The 19,444-nt window shown below is 38.8% G+C and overlaps 1 protein-coding gene across 1 annotated transcript in view; it reads left to right on the top strand.

Annotated features, from left to right (window-relative positions):
• PRR11 (proline rich 11) overlaps nt 1–13,263 on the top strand; it is a 38,788-nt gene extending 25,525 nt beyond the window's left edge. Inside the window, exons 4-10 of the mRNA XM_004468210.5 lie at nt 739–861; nt 6,521–6,778; nt 7,724–7,822; nt 8,673–8,785; nt 9,652–9,711; nt 10,179–10,275; nt 13,071–13,263. Coding sequence (XP_004468267.1) covers nt 739–861; nt 6,521–6,778; nt 7,724–7,822; nt 8,673–8,785; nt 9,652–9,711; nt 10,179–10,275; nt 13,071–13,139 — 819 coding nt within the window. The 3' untranslated portion in view covers nt 13,140–13,263. The remainder of the gene's footprint in view (nt 1–738; nt 862–6,520; nt 6,779–7,723; nt 7,823–8,672; nt 8,786–9,651; nt 9,712–10,178; nt 10,276–13,070) is intronic.
• Nucleotides 13,264–19,444: the final 6,181 nt, after the last annotated feature.

The following is a 19,444-nucleotide window of genomic DNA, read 5'->3' as shown; positions in this document are numbered from 1 at the left end:
TTTTTCTTGATTTCCTCTTCAGAGTGTCACAGCATGATTTTGATGTACTTATTTTCAGCAATATGTTGCTTCTACACAGTTCATATGTGTGTTCACATGTGTGTATACTTACGTTAGCACAATACTGAGGCTAAGCTCAGATAAGATGAAACAATGGGTCCATTTCTTTTTTTTTTTTCTTATCCCTCTCCTCCCCGCCCCCCGCATTGTCTGCTCTCTGGGTCCATTCGCTGTGTGTTCTTTGTCTGTTGTATTCTCATTAGATGGCTCAAGGAACCCATTCTGGGACCTTCCGGAGTGGGAGAGAGGTGATCATTCTCTTGCGTCACCTCAGCTCCCTAGTTTGTTGGGTCTCATATTGTCTCTTCTGTGTGTCTCTTTTTTGTTGCGTCATCTTGCTGTGTCAGCTCTCCATGTGGGCTGCACTACTCCTGGGCAGGCTGCACTCCTGTTCGGGGCTGTACTCCTTGTGCAGGGGGCACTCCTTGCAGGGTGACACTCCTTGCACATGGAGCCCTCCAAGTGGGCCAGCTCACCACACAGGCCAGGAGACCCTGGGTTTGTACCCTTGACTTCCCATATGGTAGGCAGAAACTCTATCAGTTGAGCCACATCCCCTTCCCTGGGTCCATTTCTATTTCTGTTCTATAAACGTACATCTCAAACATATGTTTTATTTACATTTTTCTTGTCTTTATTACTCATAGGATTAAAACTTGTTTATTTTTTTTATTTCAGAGTTTAAAAGTATTGAAAGACTCCATCTTTCCATCCTGTATCTGCCACCAAGAACTTCACAGTTTAAAACAACAGTTTTATGTTTTGGAAAGTGAATTCAGCAAGCTCCAGGAAGCACTGAAGGTTGGTATTGTCAAATAAAAAACAAATCTGGACTTTAGTAAGGAGAGACTTTATTGCAAAAGACTATTGCAGAGGAAGGGACTTTGGTAAGGAGAGACTTTATTCCAAAAGACTATTGCATAGGAAGGAGGACTTCTGCAATAGGGAGAATACTCCAGCCATAAGATATATAAGCATCTCAAAAACCAGGCAGACACCTTTTATTTTATAGGGAGGAGTAAACAAAGCTAAAAGGAACCAGTTGTGGGGAAGTGGGATGAGCAGGTGACATCATCAGATAGATGGTCAGGGAAATTTTTTCCTGTGATCAGCCAATTCTCAAGAAGGTCCTATAAGATAGGGTTGTTAAACATTCCAATGCTTGCCAAGCTCCAGGGTAAATCAAGGTCCAGGGACCTGCAGGGAGGGAAGAAAACTGACTAAAGTTTGGTCAAATTTAATTAGTGGATATTTTGTCCAGATTGGTCAATGGGGACAAACAGTTCACCTAATCATTTATGAAACAAAGAATAGGAATTTAAAGGTTTTTTTCTCTGGCCTTGTCATGAGTAAACAAGGGGCCATCTGCAACTCTTATTTAAGTCTGTGATTGCAGGATTCTTTGCAGTAAGTCCTTTCCTGGAACACAAAAGGGTAGAAGAATTTCTTAACCAGCTCTTTTTTCCAGAAGCACAGAGCTCAGATAAAGTTCAACATTGTTAGTATCAAGGCAGAAGATCTGGAAACATATCTGCCTGCTGCTTTTGTATTTTAAAATATCTGATCAGACATAAAAATCCAACATCTATGCTTGTCAAAAAATATTATAAATCAAATCAAATAAATGGAAAATATTTGCTCAAAAATCATGGGAAAAGGATTAATTTCTTGAATATACAAAATAATTAGGGGTCAAAAACTCAAATAAAATGGGGAAGCGGATTTGGCTCAACTGAACCCTGGACCATGTAGGTCCAGGGTTCAGACACTGGGCCTCCTGACCTGTGTGGTGATCTGGCCCATGTGCAGTGCTTATGCGCGCAAGGAGTGCTGTGCCACCCAAGGGTGTCCCCTTGGGTGTCCCATACACAAGGAGTGCCCCCCTCAAGGAGAGCTGCCCCGCGCGCAAAAAGCGCAGGCTGCCCAGGAGTGGCACCATGCACACAGAGAGCTGACACAGCAAGATGACACAATGCAAAGAGACACAGATTGCCAGTGCCACTGATAAGAATGCAAGCGGACACAGAAGAACGCACAGCAAATGAACACAGCAGACAACAGGGGGGAAGGGGAAATAAATAAATAAATAAATAAATAAGTAAATCTTTTTAAATAATAATAATAAAATGGGAAAATAGTATGGACATAGTGTTCACCAAAAAAGGAAAACAAGTGGATCTTAAATATGCAAATATATGCTCAACTTCTTTCAAGATTGAATCAAGATTAGATGTGGTAGCAGTGACCAAACTTCAAAAATTAGTAGCTTAAACAAAATAAAAGTTCATTTCTCTGTCACCTAAATTGTTTGGAAGAAGACAATCCAGAGCTACCAAAGGGACTCCATAGTCACCAATCTCCTATTTTGCTGTTCCTCTATCCTTAGCACATTGCCTATGGTCCAAAGTGGTTGCTTGAGCTCCAGCAATCATGTCTTCATTTTAGACAGCAGGAAGAAAGAACAAAGGTACCTCTCCTCACTTTTTAAGGAGATTTTCCTACTTATAGAACTTCTGCTTACATGTCATTTAGTCAAAACATATTCATATAACTATACCTAGCCACAAGGGAAACTGAGGAATGTAGTCTTTTATCTGGATTGCAATGTGTCCAGATGAAAACCAGGTTTCCTATCACTAAAGAAAAAGGCAGGGAAGCAGATGTGGCTCAAGCAATTGGGCTCCCATCTACCATATGGGAGGCTCTGGGTTCGATTCCTGGGGCCTCCTGGTGAAGGCAAGAGCTGGCGGCCCGTGCCACAGAGAGCTGGTACAGCAAGGTGATGCAATAAAGGGAGACACAGAGGAGAGACAGTGAGATAAGCAGCAGACCAGGGAGATGAGGTGGCCAAAGCAACTGGGTGCTTCTCTCCCACACCAGAGGTTCCGGGATTGGTCCCCGGTTCCTCCTAAGTAGAAAGACGAGACGAAAAGAATGCTGACACGGAAAAAACACACAGCTAATGGACACAGAGCAGACAGCAATTGCAAACAACAGCAAGGGGGATGGGAAAAAGGCAAAAATATATATTGGGAGGCAATTTAGTAGTCACACGTGTGCACACTGCAAAATAAACTTCAGTGAATACTGTTTTTTATCAGATTGGCAAGAAAAAAGTTTTAAGAAGATGTGGAAAAACAGGTACTTTCTTAGATTGTTGAGAAGAGTCTAAATTGATAAAACTTATATGCATTACAATTGGGCAGTATCTATCAAAATTAAAATTCATATAGCCATTGAGCTAGCCAAATTTTAGACATATACACAAAGTTTTTTATTGCTGTGGAATTTGAAATAGCAAAAAATTAAAGACAAGCTAAATGTAAAACAATATGGGATGAATTAAATTAAATATGTTCATCCAATGGAATACAATGTAGCTGTTAAAAAGAATAAAGTGGTCCCATATGTGGATAAGTTATGAGCTCAAGAATACAGCATTTTTTTTAAAAAAAGAATACAGCATTAAATGAAGAAAATAGGGAAACGGACTTTGGCCCAGTGGTTAGGGCGTCCGTCTACCATATGGGAGGTCCGCGGTTCAAACCCCGGGCCTCCTTGACCTGTGTGGAGCTGGCCATGCGCAGCGCTAATGCGCGCAAGGAGTGCCGTGCCACACAAGGGTGTCCCCCGCATGGGGGAGCCCCACGCACAAGGAGTGCGCCCGTGAGGAAAGCCGCCCAGCGTGAAAAGAAAGAGCAGCCTGCCTAGGAATGGCGCCACCCACACTTCCCGTGCCGCTGACGACAACAGAAGCGGACAAAGAAACAAGACGCAGCAAGCAGACACCAAGAACAGACAACCAGGGGACGGGGGGAAATTAAATAAAATAAATAAATCTTTAAAAAAAAAAAAAAAAGAAGAAATAATATTTAGAACAGTGTTTATAAGATGCTCCCTTGTATGATTTGTGTGTGTGTGTACCTATATGCCTGCACATGGCAAAGAATGCCCTTGGAAAGACACTCTGTCAATCAGAAACCCTGTGGGAAACAAAGGATACCCACGAATTAAGATGATTTAATGAAAATTTAATAAAGGAACTTTTTTATATGAAAGGTGTGGATAGGATTTAGAAAGACACAGAGGAACCTGTCATTTCCTGGGGCTTATAACAACCAAGCACTCCTGTCACCCCTGGAGAGGCCTGGGAAGGGAGAGGTTATTTGAACCTAGAAATCCTAGAGGGCTCTCTGTCAAGAGTTGATTACCCTGTCTTGGGAGTTCCACCAGGCCTGCAGGCCAGGGAACCCTGAGATGTGTGGTTTATACAGAAAGCATCTGAGGTCCTAGGAAGGCTTTTGCCATTTTGAGGGTCTTGGGGTGAGAAGGTACTTGTTTACATCTTTTGAATTTTTGTGGCCTGAGCATTCAATATGATTTATTCAATAGCAAATATGGAAAATATAATACCTTTTAAAACATTAGAAAATTAAGTTAATTGGCCAGTCTAGATTTGGGTTCTAGAAGTGAAATAATCAATACATAGACAAATTCATTATTATTTGAATTCTTATAATTTTATAACTTCTTTGTCAGGGCAGTTTGCTTCTGGTCATTAGGTGGTAATTCAAAGAGATTTTAAGAGCTTTTTTTTTTTTTTGCAAACAAGAGTTTCTATGTGTGTAATAATTCTGTAAACTTTCCCTTTTCTCCCACAATTTCTCTCCCTCACCTCTAGCATACACACTCTTTACTTTCATGACTTTTCTCCCATTTCAGACATTGCCAATTCAAACATATGGGGAGCATGGTGGAGTTGAGACTACAGAATGAAGCTTATCTTATTTCATTCCTGAAGAATGCCTAGAACTCTCTATCAGTCAAAACTTTTTAGCTGCAAGTAACAGAAACACAATTCAACCTGCCTTTAGCCCACATAACCAATAATTATAGCTAGATCCAGAGACTTAAATTATATTGCCATGTTCCTGACCCTGTTCTCATCTTTGAGTTCTTCCTTCTTCTAAGTTTCCTTCTCAGACAGACTGTCCCTTTGTTGTGTAGCAACAGTCCCGGATTCTTATTCTCACACCAGAATAACTTCATCAAAGTGAATGTAACCTGGATTATGTACCCAATCCTTTAGGGGATGTCCTAACCCCATCATGTGTACTGGGGAGGGGGCGTTTGTCCCCCATAGAAAACCCAGATTGCTTTCACCAGAAGATGGAGGAATGGCTATAGGTGTGGGCTTATCTTGGGCCTGTTTGCCCTCAGGTCTATACCTTACCCTTCAGAGACTCTGCTCTGCATTGCAGGAAGGCTGACTCGTGCAGGCTGCATTTTCCAGGCTCAGGGTCACCTAGTTCCCATGTAGGCTAGGTTAATGGAAGACCCTAATGAGAGGTTACCCGTTCTTTCTCCCCTTCTCTCCTTTGGGCAATATCTCCAGCACTGGTTGTTGTAGCTGTCTATAGTTCTCACTAGACAGAGCCTCCTTGCTTCTTGATTCTGAGTAAATCCAGCTTCAGAGCTCTGGTTACAGTGGCCTCTTCCCTTTGCCTCTCCAGCCTCAGGCATTAGTAGTTTCCAACTGTTGCTAATCTCTGGACTGCCTCACTATATCCTTCCAGTTCTCCCATCACCAGCGTACTCAGTTTCCTACATTACATTCCCCCTGGTTTAAATACTCAAAGTGACTTCTATTTTCCTGACCTATACGGGCAAGAAAAACTACTCTATCCACTCTTTCCCCCAAATTCCCCTAGGCAAGGTCCCTATTCTCTGTCTAAAACCCAAAGAATCAATTTTGTATTCATTGTCTTGGAGAGAAGCTTCTGGGATTCCAGCCATGCTCCCGGAAGGTATACTTCAAGCTGTAATAGCCAAAGGAAGAAAAGGCAAATCATCTCATTTCTCTGGGCCTCAGTTTCTTCACCTGTAAAATGAGGATGATACTATCTTAGTTCACAATGTCATGTTCTGGCCCCTTGGCTTTTTTATGAGTCCCTTGACTGTATTAGGTTCTTGGATACGTTAAGTATTTTTCCCTGCCAGGAACTCTCTTCGAGTCCTCATCTCCATTGACGTGGTAAGTCCCAAATCATCCTTGAGATCATGGCTAAATATCACTCCCCATGCCAGGCTAGAACCTCTAGCTGTTCACACTCAAAACACACTTCATTGCTCTTTTTGTGGTATTCCTTTGTTTTGTTTTGAGTGTTTGTGTGTGTGTTTAATATCTGTCTTCTCTTGCCAGACCGTGAGCTCCATGACATGACAAGCGGGGCTCATATTGTACCCACAGTGCTTGGCACATAGCACGCACCTAACAAATATTTGAATAAATGAATGTGAGTGAGTGAATGGATTTGTAATAGTGAAATGAGAAAATATTATGAAGAACATGGTATAGTAAGAGAACATTCAATACATGATAGCTATATTTTGATTACTCTCAGCTGTAAAAGTCAAAGTACCCCGTTATTTATTTGCCAAATGTAATGTTTTCTTCCAGAACTTCTCAGAAAATTCTTGCCCAAGGTGTGGTCAAACGTGTCAACTGAGTGGTAAATTTACAAATATGTCTGCTTGTGTTCTAACCACCCCTGGAGAATCCCAAGCTGCACTTCTTCCTACACTGCTACAGCCTGCTAGCCATCTTCCTGCTCCTCCACCTCCACCGCCACCACCTCCACCTCCTTCTCTACCTCCTCCTGCACCACCAATAGCACCTTTGCTGCTCAGAAAAGCAGATCGCACCAAAGCACTTCAGGTAGGATACAATCTAGTAATGGTATGTTTTGGTAGCATGCAATAAAGGAGTAAACTCAGGTGGCCTTTTAAGACTGGGCGAAGATATATATATATATATATATATATATATATATATATATATATATATATATATATTTTTTTTTTTTTTTTAAGTCCATATCTTAATTATTTATAAAGACTCTTTCTCCTGGGAACTCACAAAAGCCAGACTTAGAAATGAAAATGATGGGGGAAAAAATTAGAGTAGAGTGAAAGATTCCTCTTGGCTTCTCAGCCAATAGGAAAACCTCCCTGGGAAGCCAAACTAGAACAGAAGTTTGCTTACTGCATGAAGTCAGAATAAAAGGAATTGGCAGATTCTAAATTTTAATGTCATTAGACTGAAGAACTAATCTCTATTACAGTTGTCTGCCAAAGGGACCAGAATAATTGTGACTCACTAAGATAGATATGACCTTGTTTAAAAATCTCCTTGATTGTCATCATAGATACATTTGGTTTAAATTTGCTGAGTTAAATACAGAGCCTATTGTTATAATTGAACTAATGCAAACCATTCTAACTATACATTCTTGCTCTATTGGAGCTGGAGTCATTCTGCTAGGTAATTGAGGCAAAACCTCACTTTGATCTCAGTAACTCCTTCAACTCCTGCCTTATAATGACACCTGGGGAAGAAGACACATAGTTGCAAGGAATTAGTCCATCTATCATTTTCTATCAAAGCCTTATATTTTGATGAATACCTTTCAATAGCTTCAGCCTTCCTGGGCAATGAAGATAGGTTTATTCTCAGTTGTGTGAAAAGAATTTGCTAGGCTCCTAGGGTAAATAAGAGTATTCACTGTTAACTCTAAGTCTTTAAAAACTAAATAGGGCTTTGCATTTGATTATTAGATGCCTGGGTTCCAATTTGAATTCTAACTTTTCTGTGTATTTTAAGGCCGAACCTTTAAAAAAAGACATACCCATGCAGATAACAGTTAAAGATCTACTGACTGTGAAACTGAAGAAGACACAGAGTTTTGATGAAAAGAGCAAGGTAAGATGGCATTGACCATCTACATGGTCTTTCAGCTTTTAGCCTGGTTGTACCTTCATGACAAATAAGCAAAAACTTTATGTGTAGAACTCATTCCAAGAAAAGTATTTGATGTTTTATTTTAGTAGTTTTGGATCTCTTTGACAAAATGTGTAGATCCCAGAATTAACAGGACAGTTTTATCTACCAACGTTTAGTCTGAAGAGATACAGATATACTTTGCAGCTCAGGAATAAAATCTGAGTAGAGTAGTAAATACGTCTCACACATACTCAGCACTCAAATATTTGTTGCTTCAGGATGCTTTTTTTTTTTTTTTTTTACTTTTTATTTTGAAATAATTTCAAACTCATAGGACAGGTGCAAAAATAATACAAAACCAATGTAGAGAATTCCTATATAGCCCCTACCCAGATACCCAAATTGACCAACCTTTAACATTTTGCCACATTTGTTACAACATTCTTTCTATTTCCTAAACATTTGAGAGTAAGTTGAATATATCATGCACCTTGAATACTTAATGCTTCCATGTATATTTCCTAAGAACAAGGATATTCACTTATGTAACTTCAGTAAGTATAGTTATCAAGTTGAAGAAATTTAACGTTGATGTAAAGCATATGGCCTCTATTCCTTTTTTTTTTTTTCTCTCTTTCAATTGTCCTAACTATATCCTTTTTGGGCATTTTCTCCTCCATTATTAGATCTTTTCCAAGATCATGTATTGCATTTAATCATCTCTTTAATTTTTAATTTGTCTCTTCTTTCTCTTTTGTTTTCAGCATCCTTAAACTTTGAATGCTGGTTTTAAATATGTTTTTAATAATGTTTTATTTTTCAATTAAAGCTTGTACCATCACTGAAGACACCAAATCCTCTAGTTACCATCTCTGATCTGCAACGTGTTACCCTGAAACCTAACTCCAAAGTGTTGTCAACTCGAGTCACAAATGTCTTAATGTAAGGCACTGTACAGTGTTTTGCTCTACCACTACTTAAAAGAATAAAGTTTTGCTTAATTCTGACTTTAAAAGTTACGTATTATATATTGTAGAAAATTTGCAATCTACAGAAAAGTTAAAGAAGAAAATACAATCATCTAAGTAATCCTATCATTGGAAATAACTACTATTAACAAATGGCCATTTTTCATTCTAGTCTTTTTCTAGGCATATACTCTATTGCCTCTATTTCAAGTTGCTATCTATTAAAAGATACACGATTGACTTAATAACAGATCTTGGGGAAGAAAGAAATACTATCAAGAATTTTGAAACAGCCTGATTTCAGAAGTAATAAAATATGAAACTAGCATGCCTTGGAATAAAAAAAATATGAGGAGTGATATATATGTGTGTATGTGTGCAATCATAATGTAGATACTGTTACAGATTTGCTCACTTGATATATCATGCACTTTTCCCCATGATATTAAATATTATTTTAAAACATCACATTGTCTTCTTCAATATACGTAGTCCATTGTATGTAAATGTAATACATAAAATCATGTTTGCAAAGTTTAGGGTTTTTTTAAATGATTTTTTTATTTCTATAACTCTTTAATGAACATCCTTGTCAGTCATTTGTGTACATAGCTAAGTTTTTCCCTAAGATGGATTCTTACACATGTAGTTTACTGGGTCAAGAAGTATTAATTAATATAAATTTTATATCACTTTATATTCCCATCAGCATCTTCTGCTATATTTTAATTTAATAAATAGAACTACTTTCTAGGAACTTAACCTATAGAAGACACTGCTTTCTTTGGTAAAAGTGACAAAGTTTGACAAGCTTTACCTTTTATATCTTTGCTTTATCAGTACTCCTGGTAAAAGCCAGCTAGATCTGCGGAGACTACTTAGAAAAGTCAATGTAGAGAGGTAATGTACTCTGTTAACTGTATGCTTTCTAAATACATTTTTTTTTTTTTAAAGATTTATTTATTTATTTAATTTCCCCCCCTCCCCTGGTTGTCTGTTCTTGGTGTCTGTTTGCTGCGTCTTGTTTCTTTGTCTGCTTATGTTGTCGTCAGCGGCACGGGAAGTGTGGGCGGCGCCATTCCTGGGCAGGCTGCTCTTTCTTTTCACGCTGGGCGGCTTTCCTCAGGGGCGCACTCCTTGCGCGTGGGGCTCCCCCACGCGGGGGACACCCTTGCGTGGCACGGCACTCTTTGCGCGCATCAGCGCTGCGCATGGCCAGCTCCACACGGGTCAAGGAGGCCCGGGACCCCGGACCTCCCATATGGTAGACGGACGCCCTAACCACTGGGCCAAAGTCCGTTTCCCTCTAAATACATTTAGAAGATTGGCATAAAACATAGTTCCTAATGTTTCCAATACTTTTGCAGGAGCCCAGGTGGAACCCCTCTTTCCAATAAAGAAAATATAGAAACAGGAACTGGACTGACCCCAGTGATGACCCAAGCTTTGAAGAGAAAATTTCAGGTAAGCCTTTAGAAATAAATATTTTGTTTCCTTTACTTCAAAATAATTTATTTGGAATCATAATCTAAAGCAGATTTCTTAATAATATTAATACTTTTTTAATGGGCCCTTATGTTTTGTAAAACACTTTCAGATTTAGAGTACATAAATTTCTGTTAGATAGCTTGGATTATCATCTCCACTTTAGCAAAGAATGTCTGGTTTTATTAATTCCTTTAATGAGTATTTATTAATCACGTGCCAGATACTGTGGTAGAGAACTAGAGATACAGTGGTAAGGAAAAGTGGACATAGCTCTCCTGCCTTAGAACTTCCAGTCTAGTGAAGAAGATATATCATATATATTTGTATAAGCTTGCACTGAGGTAAGTGCTGAGAAGGAAAAGAGCAAGGTTCTGTGGGAACCCATACAGGAACTTTACCTAGCCTGGATGGTCTAAGAAGGATTCCCTTAGGAAGTCATAAGCTTGAGATGAGAGTTGAAGGATGAATAGGCATTAACTGGCAAGTGGGGGGTGGGGGTAGGCCCACCATGGATGTCAGGGAGTAGAAAGATCTAGGCAAAAAGAACATGAGCAAGGGCCCCATGGTGGGAGGGATCATGGTCTATCCTAGCAACTGAAAAGCAGCCAGTGTAGCTATAATGTAGAGAGCGAGCCTCATAGTGGTGAAAGACAGGATGGAGATGGAGATAGGAGTTAGACCATGCAGAGCTTATAGGAAAAGGTCTTGGCAGCTTTCTTCTTTGTTGCCTGCATGGATGACCCACACACGAAAATCTGGCACATCAACTGGCTTTGGTGTGATTTCTTCCAAATGCTGTTTGTCTCGGTCATCTTCCTGATTGCCTCTAGCATCAGACCTGCAGCCCTGTTGAAATACTGGGACAGAAGGTTGCTTGCTTCTTTGGCGATGAAGCTTACCTTTCCTTCTCCCTCTGGTAGCAGAGAAACACCCTGGCTTCACCACTTATGTCACAGTTCCCATGACAGTTCTCCTACGCCAACATTGTCCTCCTCATCTTTCCTACTAAAGAAATCGGTGCTTTTCTGCAAGACAGCATGGTTTCCCTCCTGCCAATCAATTTGGTCCTTCTGGGCACCGCACGATCTTCTTTGGAGGTGTGGCCAGGTTCCTCCTTTCACCATCCAATTGTAGCTGTAGATCCACTCTCAGATCACATTCCTTGGTGATCCATAAATTGTGAAGATAGGCCTAGACAGTAGAGTCCTCAGTGAGGTACTAAGCTCCTTTCTGTGTTCAGCTCCAGGATCCTTGCTGTTTCTATCCCACTCCAAATTGGTGTACTGGGTTGGGTACTGTGGAAATGATGAAAATAAAATAACTAACAAACTGACATATTGAACAACAAAAAGTCACAGAAAAGACTTAGGCCATACATTGTGCTCCCCAAAAATTCACTTACAAGGAGGCTGTCTAGTAAAAACTGTTGTTAGATACAGAATAACTTTTCTTTTTTCAAAGATTTATTTTATTGATTTCTCTTCCCTTCCCCTGCTGTTATCTGCTCTCTTGGGTCCGTTCGCTGTGTGTTCTTCTGTGTCTGCTTGCATTCTCAGCGGCTCTGGGAATCCATGTCTCTTTTTTGTTGTTACGTCATCCTGCTGCATTACCTCTCCATGTGTGTGGCACCACTCCTGGGCGGGCTGTGTGTTTTTTGCACAAGGCAGCTCTCCTTGTGGAGTGCACTCCTTGCACGAGGGGCTCCCCTACACAGGGAACACCCCTGCGTGGCATGGCACTCCTTGCTCATGGCAGCCCTGCACATGGGCCAGCTCACCACATGGGCCAGGAGGCCCTGGGTTTGAACCCTGGACCTCCTATATGGTAGGCAGAAGCTCTATCAGTTGAGCCACATCTTCTTCCTCAGAATGACTTTTCTGACCCAGCTTTTAGACTTCCTTTCTCCTTAAACTCTTGAGCAACTGTTAGTTTTGTGTGTTTTTTTAAGATTTATTTTCTTTCTTTTTCTCTTCTTCCCCACCTCATTGTTTTCACTCACTGTCTGCTGTTTGTCTTCTTTTTTTTAGGAGGCACTGGGAACCGAACCCCAGACCTTACATGTGGGAGAAAAGCACCCAATCACTCGAGCCATCTCCGCTCCCTGCTTGTTGTGTCTCTCATTGTGTTTCCTTGCTGTGTCTTTTTGGTGCATCTTCTTACTGCATCATCTTGTTGCACCAGCCCATCACATCAGCTCACTGTCTTGCTCATCTTCTTTAGGAGGCACTGGTAACCAAACACAGGACCTCCCATGTGGTAGAAGGATACCCAGATGTTTGAGCCACATCCACTTCCCTGTTAGTTAAGTTTTGCATTTGGCTACAGGTAATAGAACCTGTCCATAGCAGTTTAGCCAAATAGGGTTTATTTTTCTTACCTAAATAGTCCCTTGGGAAGTAAGCACCCCATGACTGGTGCACCAGCTTCACTATATTATCAGCATCCATCACTGCTCTTCCATCCTTACTGAGTGGCTTTATCCTCACAGTCCAGATGGCTATATTTTATGAAGCCTCATATCCATTTTCCAGGCAAGAATAGGGGAAGGGCAAAGGGCAAAAGATTATGCTAGCTAAGTTACTCCCCCACCCCACCCCTTTTAGAAGCCCTACCCAGGAATTCTGCTAACATCACAGAAGCTAAGAAACGCGAATTTTAGAATCTGGGCAGACTTACCCTGAACAAAATCTGAGTTCTGTTAGTGAGAAAGGAGAGCTATATTTCCCACAAGAACATAATCACCTTCTAATTGGGACTTTTTTTTCCCATAGCTGGCTCATCCAAGAAGCCCAACACAAACTCTGCCACTTTCTACCAGCAGCTTTGATGAGCAAAACTGATGTCACCTCTGCCTAACACCATGTGATGATTCATAAAATATACAGATAAAAATACCCTAAATCCATTTTTTCATGTTTAGTATGTATAAATAATTATACTAATATATAATTCCATTTTAAGAGTGAGAAGTATACGGAGTTCACGAATAATGTTGTATAAAAAAATGTTTGTATATTTTCTAGTTTGCATGATTGATAAGAGAACCAAATGGAAAAATGCAATCTCCAAAGAGATTGGAATTACCCAATTTCAACTGGAGAGGTTATTCAGATTTAACTAGTTAACTAGTCTGAACTAGATAGGTGAAGCTTTGACAGGAAGAAAACAGCCTGGTTCCTGTTTATCTTGGTTACTGCCCTGTCTGATGTAACCTTCCATTGTAATGGTTCTTCTTGGGTAACTGAAAGGGAAAGTATTAACTTATAGGGCTCATTCATTCATTAAGCCCTACATACTTGATTAAGGCCCTCTAGATTTTATTTCTTTTCACTACAAACTATTAAGAGATAATACCATCCCCCATCCAAACACAACTATTTTCCAAAAGGATTTGAAGCAAAAGGACCGATATAACCTAGCACCTTAGGTTATATCTGGCTCATTGAGATCTGAAATATTCCTTATTTTTTATCTGCCTTCCATATTCATGTACCTAAATATAAATTTCATGAAGAGTTCAACATAAGCCTCATATTTTCCACCATGCCCCAGCAAGGATCCCCTAAGGTCCGGAGCAGGTTCTCTGTGAGGTCTGTTTCCCTGTCCTAGCTACCCTGTGGATTCGATAACAGTAGTAATGCACACCTCCCTAGATTTTGTTCTTTCCTGCCTGTCTAGGGATTCCAGTTTAGCAAACAAAATGCATGATGCCCAGTTAAATTTGAAGTTCAGATAAACAATGCATAATTTTTTTAGTGTAAGTATGTCCCAAATATTGCCAGGGACAAATTTTTACTACAAAATTATTCACTGTTTATCTGAAATTCATATCTAACTGGGCATCATCTATTTTATCTGGCAATTCTATCAGTCAAGTCTCTACAAAGTTGCCAGGCATTTCTGGGAGCCCCCAGTTTGCCAGTCATGTCTGTTCAGCCTGGACACGACTCTAGCTTTAGCCAGGACCTCTTTCATATGTATGCTCAAGTATCGTGGAGAAAAGGGAATTCTTACATATGTGTGACTGAAGATGCAGGGTTAGCTTTGAGCTAGAAACCTCTGCAATTCCAAGAATAAGAATAGCAGCTCCTCACTGATACTAAACAACGGGTTTCAGAGCTTCACTGAACTTTCTAGTCTGACAAGAAGTTAACTACATAGATGATATCCTTGAAATATCCCCAGGTTAGTTTAGACTGAAAAGATATTTTAGCAATTTCCCAGAAATGCTTACATTTCCACAGGTAACTATTGCTCTGAGATGTCAAATAAAGTGTTGTTGGAAAGTTGCAAGGCTGTAAAGCAGACCTGGGGACAATGTTTAGCACCCAAACCTGTTTAAGAGACCTACATTTATATTTAAAACACACAAACAAAACTAAACAAATGGTAAAGTTGAGACATCTAATGCTAATGAAAGTTTTTTTTTAACTGTTAGCTATATTTATATTATGTAAGAATAAAGGGAATGATCATTGAGACTAAAGCCGTTGAGTTATTGTAACAGAAAAATATTTTGTGGGGGTACTTATAATATTCCTAAAGCATCATGCACTGTATTAGTTTAATTTAAGTGATTTGATCCTTCTCATGGGATAAAGGTTCATAGGAAAAATGCTACAGAAGTGTTAAAGAGAAACATTTGCAAGGCTGCCACTTTGCCAGTATTAAAATGTATTCTACCTTGCTTCTTGTACTAATATTTATGACAGATTTTATATTGTACACATTTGAGGATTCTGTTTAAGTGCTATGGCTTCATTAAACTATTGCTTAAGATATGCTTCCAGAGATGTGATGTGGGGGCGTTTTCGGGACTTGGAGTTGTCCTGGGTGGTGCTGCAGGGACAGTTACCGGATATTGTATGTCCTCCCATGGCCCATTGAGTGGACCATGGGAGAGTGTGGGCTATGGTGTGGACCATTGACCATGAGGTGCAGCAGTGCTCAGAGATGTATTCACCAAGTGCAATGAATGTCTCATGATGATGGAGGAGGTTGTTGTTATGGGGGAAGGAGTGGGGTGAGGGGGTGGGGAGGTATATGGGGACCTCATATTTTTTAATGTAACATTAAAAAAATAAATAAAGAAAAAAAAAAAAAAAAGATATGCTTCCAGTGCTATTTTGGGACTGAAAGATAAACAGAAAATAAACAACCAAGATATACCTAATTATGTTTTAAAATAAAGCTTAATAAAAAAATATTTTTGAAAACCTTTAGTTTTTTTCTTTTTTACTGGAAATATAACACATATAGAAAAATACATAAAAGCAGATATATAAATTAACAATAAAGCAAATGCTCATGTTACCAAGAAAGAGCCATTATGAGTGTCCTAGAAGCCCTGTCTGCTTCCCCCTCCTAACACCTTTTCCCCTAAGAATTAACCACTGACCTGCTTGTTAAAATAAATATTCCCTTGCTTTTACTCTCTCAGGATACATCTCCATATGCTATGGTTTATTTTTCCTTGTTTTTTATATATATATTATATATATATGTATACACACATATATATGTATGTATAATTTTTGTCTGCTATTAACATCTTGTAACAACATATATTTGTTCAGTTTCAAAGACTTACATATGCAATATTACCCATATTCATATTTCACATGAGATTTTACTATGCTATATAACTGTTATATTTTTTAGCTTTCCTTATAGTAATATAAATGACCTTAGACTTTCCCTTTCAACCACTGTCATACTCATATAATAATACTGAGTTATAAACATTATGTTGTGCTTTCACTTTTTCTATTCATTTCCAGAAGTTAACAACCTTTTTATCAATTCTGCATAGATTAAACCTCAGCTTTGTATTATCTAACCTCATTCTATTTCTGGTGACCCATATTCAATATTTTTCCTTATTTTTGAACTCTACACAAATGGAACCATATAGTATATATTCTTTTGTATCTGGTATTTTTTAGTCAACACTGGTTTTTAGATTTGACCATATTATTGTGTAAAACTGTAGATCATTTACCTTTGATTTGTGAGTTTATCATTTCATTCTTTCTATTGCTAATGGACCTTAGGGTTGTTTCCAGTTTGGGGCTTATTATGATCCATGAAGGCAATTATGAACATTCTTGAACATGTGCATATGTGCACAAGTAATTTAGTGTGTTATCTAGGAGTGGACATTCTAGGTTATAGAATGTGCCTATTTTCAGCTTCTCTATCACAATTTTTCTTTTTTTGTAGAATTCTTTTAATTTATTTATGTTTAAAGATTTAATTTTTATTTATTTCTCTCCCCTTCCCTGCCCCCCCCCCATTGTCTGCTCTTTGTGTCCATTCCCTGTGTGTTCTTCTGTGTCCGCTTGTATTCTAGTCAGTGGCATCGGAATCTGTGTCTCGTTTTGTTATGTCATCTTGCTGCATCAGCTCTCCGTGTGTGCGGCACCATTCCTGGGCAGGCTGCACTTTCTTCGCGCTAGGCGGCTCTCCTTACAGGGTGCACTCCTTGCACATGGGGCTCCCCTACGCAGTGGACACCCCTGCGTGGCACGGCACTCCTTGTGCGCATCAGGACTGTGCATGGGCCAGCTCATCACACGGTTCAGGAGGCCCTGCGTTTGAACCTTAGACCTCCCATGTGGTAGGCGGACACTCTATCCGTTGGGCCAAATCCGCTTCCCTAGAATTCTTTTTTTGGTACCAAGATCAGGAATTGAACCCAGGACCTCATATGTGGTATGCCGGCTCTCAACTACTTGAGCTACAACAGCTCCCTCAGCTTTTTAAGATATTACCAAACTGATTTTCCAAGTAGTTGTATTAATTTACAGCCCTGTCAGCAGGTTATAAGGGTTCCTTTCTTATGTTTTCTTCAAGAGTCTTATCTACTTGGTGGGTTTTTTAAATTTCAAACTTACAGGGCAATTGCAGGAATAATACAAAACCAATACAGAGAACTCCAATATACCTCCTACCCATATAACCAGATTTGCCTATTTTTAAACATATTTCCACATTTGTTATATCATTCTGTCTACTTACCTATCTATCCTATTTGCTTATTTCCTAAACATTTAAGAGTAAGCTGCATACAACATGCTCCTTGAACACTTAATACTTCCATGTATATTTCCCAAGAACAAGGATATCTTAGATAACTTCATTAAATACGGTTATTAAGTTCAAGAAATTTAATATTGATATAAAGCATATCAATTTTTTTTCAATTCCACTTTTTTCAATTGTCCCAATAATATCCTTTTGGGCATTTTCTCTCTATCATTAGATCCAGTCCAGGCCCATGTATGCATTTAATTGTCATTGTCTCTTCAGTCTGTTTTTTATTAATTGTGGAAACATATATACAACATAAAATTTCCCATCTCAACCACTCCCAGGCATACAACTCAGTGGGATGAATCACATTCACCCTGTTATACTACCCTCACCACCATCTATTACCAAAAGTTTTCATCTCCACAAATACCCATTATGCATTAACTCCACATTCCCTCTACCTTCCCCCATAACCAGTATTTTATGAATTCCTGTCTCTGAATTTGCATATTCTCATTCTATATCAGTGGAGTCATACAATAGCTGTCCTTTTGTGTCTGACATTTCATTCATTATGTAGTCTTCAAGGTTCATCCATATTGTTGCATGTGTCAGAACTTCACTCCTTTTTTCAGCTGATCTATTTGTTTTTTTCATGCTTTGTTTACTTGAGAAATCCACATGATGTATGGTTAACATACACCGTTATCTTGAATTTATAAGTTGAAGAATTGTTAAAATGGTCTTAAATCAGCAAAGTCAAATACTGAACATAGCAAATAATCTACATGGGGAGGACCACAAAATAATTTATGTGGATAAACAGATTTTCTCATTTTTGTAGACTCTTCAAAGACAGGATCTAGATGTACAGAAGTAGAGACAGGATAAGTAAAGATAAAACAGACAAGCACAATTTTTAGAAATACATTTAAAAACTCACCCCTACTCCTTTCAAAGTTCTTGTTAGCAAATACAGAAGAATTTGTGGAAGCCCAATATAGTTCAATATGTCAAAAACACCACTATCATAGACTTAGTTCCCCACCGTTCTTTTGAGGATTAAATGTGATAATTCCTGATAAAGGTTTAGCACAAACCCAGGCACAAAGTAAATAATCCGCAAGTAAGAGCTCATTAAACATGAATGATCTAATACCATTTCTATCTCAGGAGTATTTAAAAAAAATAAATCTAACCATTCAAACTTCCAAACAGCTAAATTAAGTACTGTATTACAGCTCTTCACACATTTAAGGAAGAATTTTTAAAATCATTAGTACAAGTTGAAGTGTTCATTGTAGAAAAATTAGAAAAGATATAAAAATAAAAGAGAAGTTTAAAAATAAACATAAGTCCCACCACTGTTAACACTTTGATGTATAGTCTTTCAAACCTGAAAAAATAATTTTTTTAAGCTTGTACTTCTTTCCCACTGATGTGAGTGAATTATAATTCTTTAGGAATGGGGGTCGGAGAAAGACACCTGTTCAAATTCCTTTGCAAGATGTTTCCAGAGCAGTGTTTCTCAAATTATAAAGTGCATAACAAATCACTAGGATTTAGTCGAAAAGCGTAGTCTGTTTCAGTAGTTCTCGGGTGGGACCTGAGATTCTGCATTTCTAAAAAGCTTCCCTACGCTGGTGGACAGACTACACAAGCAAAATTTCAGAGCTTAAATCGAACCCGTTTTCTAAACTCTTGGAAGGGAAGAAGTATCACTTCTTTCTCAAGTGGAGTGTTTACACCTTGCTGGTAACATTTGAACTTTCACAGGAGATGTAATATTTTTTATAATAAAATTCCTAACCATAATAAAAAGAACAACTAGGCAGGACACTCTTCTTTTGCAGCTCTTTTTTTTCTCTTTTAGTCCTTGAAGTGCAAACTTTTCCCAATTGCATGGGTTTTTTTCTCTTTTCCTTTTTTTTAAATTTTAATTGTGGTACTATTTATACAACATTAACATTTCCCATTTTAACCACTTTGAAATATACAATTCAGTCGTGTTAAATAGATTCACAATGTTCCACTATCACTACCATACATTACCAAAATTTTCCATTACCCCAGAAACTGCCCATGATTTTGATATCCGAACTCCTACGGT

This window comes from Dasypus novemcinctus, chromosome 21 (assembly GCF_030445035.2).
Source record: "Dasypus novemcinctus isolate mDasNov1 chromosome 21, mDasNov1.1.hap2, whole genome shotgun sequence".
Taxonomy (NCBI): Eukaryota; Metazoa; Chordata; class Mammalia; order Cingulata; family Dasypodidae; genus Dasypus; species Dasypus novemcinctus.
Note: the sequence above shows the minus strand (reverse complement) of the source record. Positions and strands in the feature narration are given on the sequence as shown.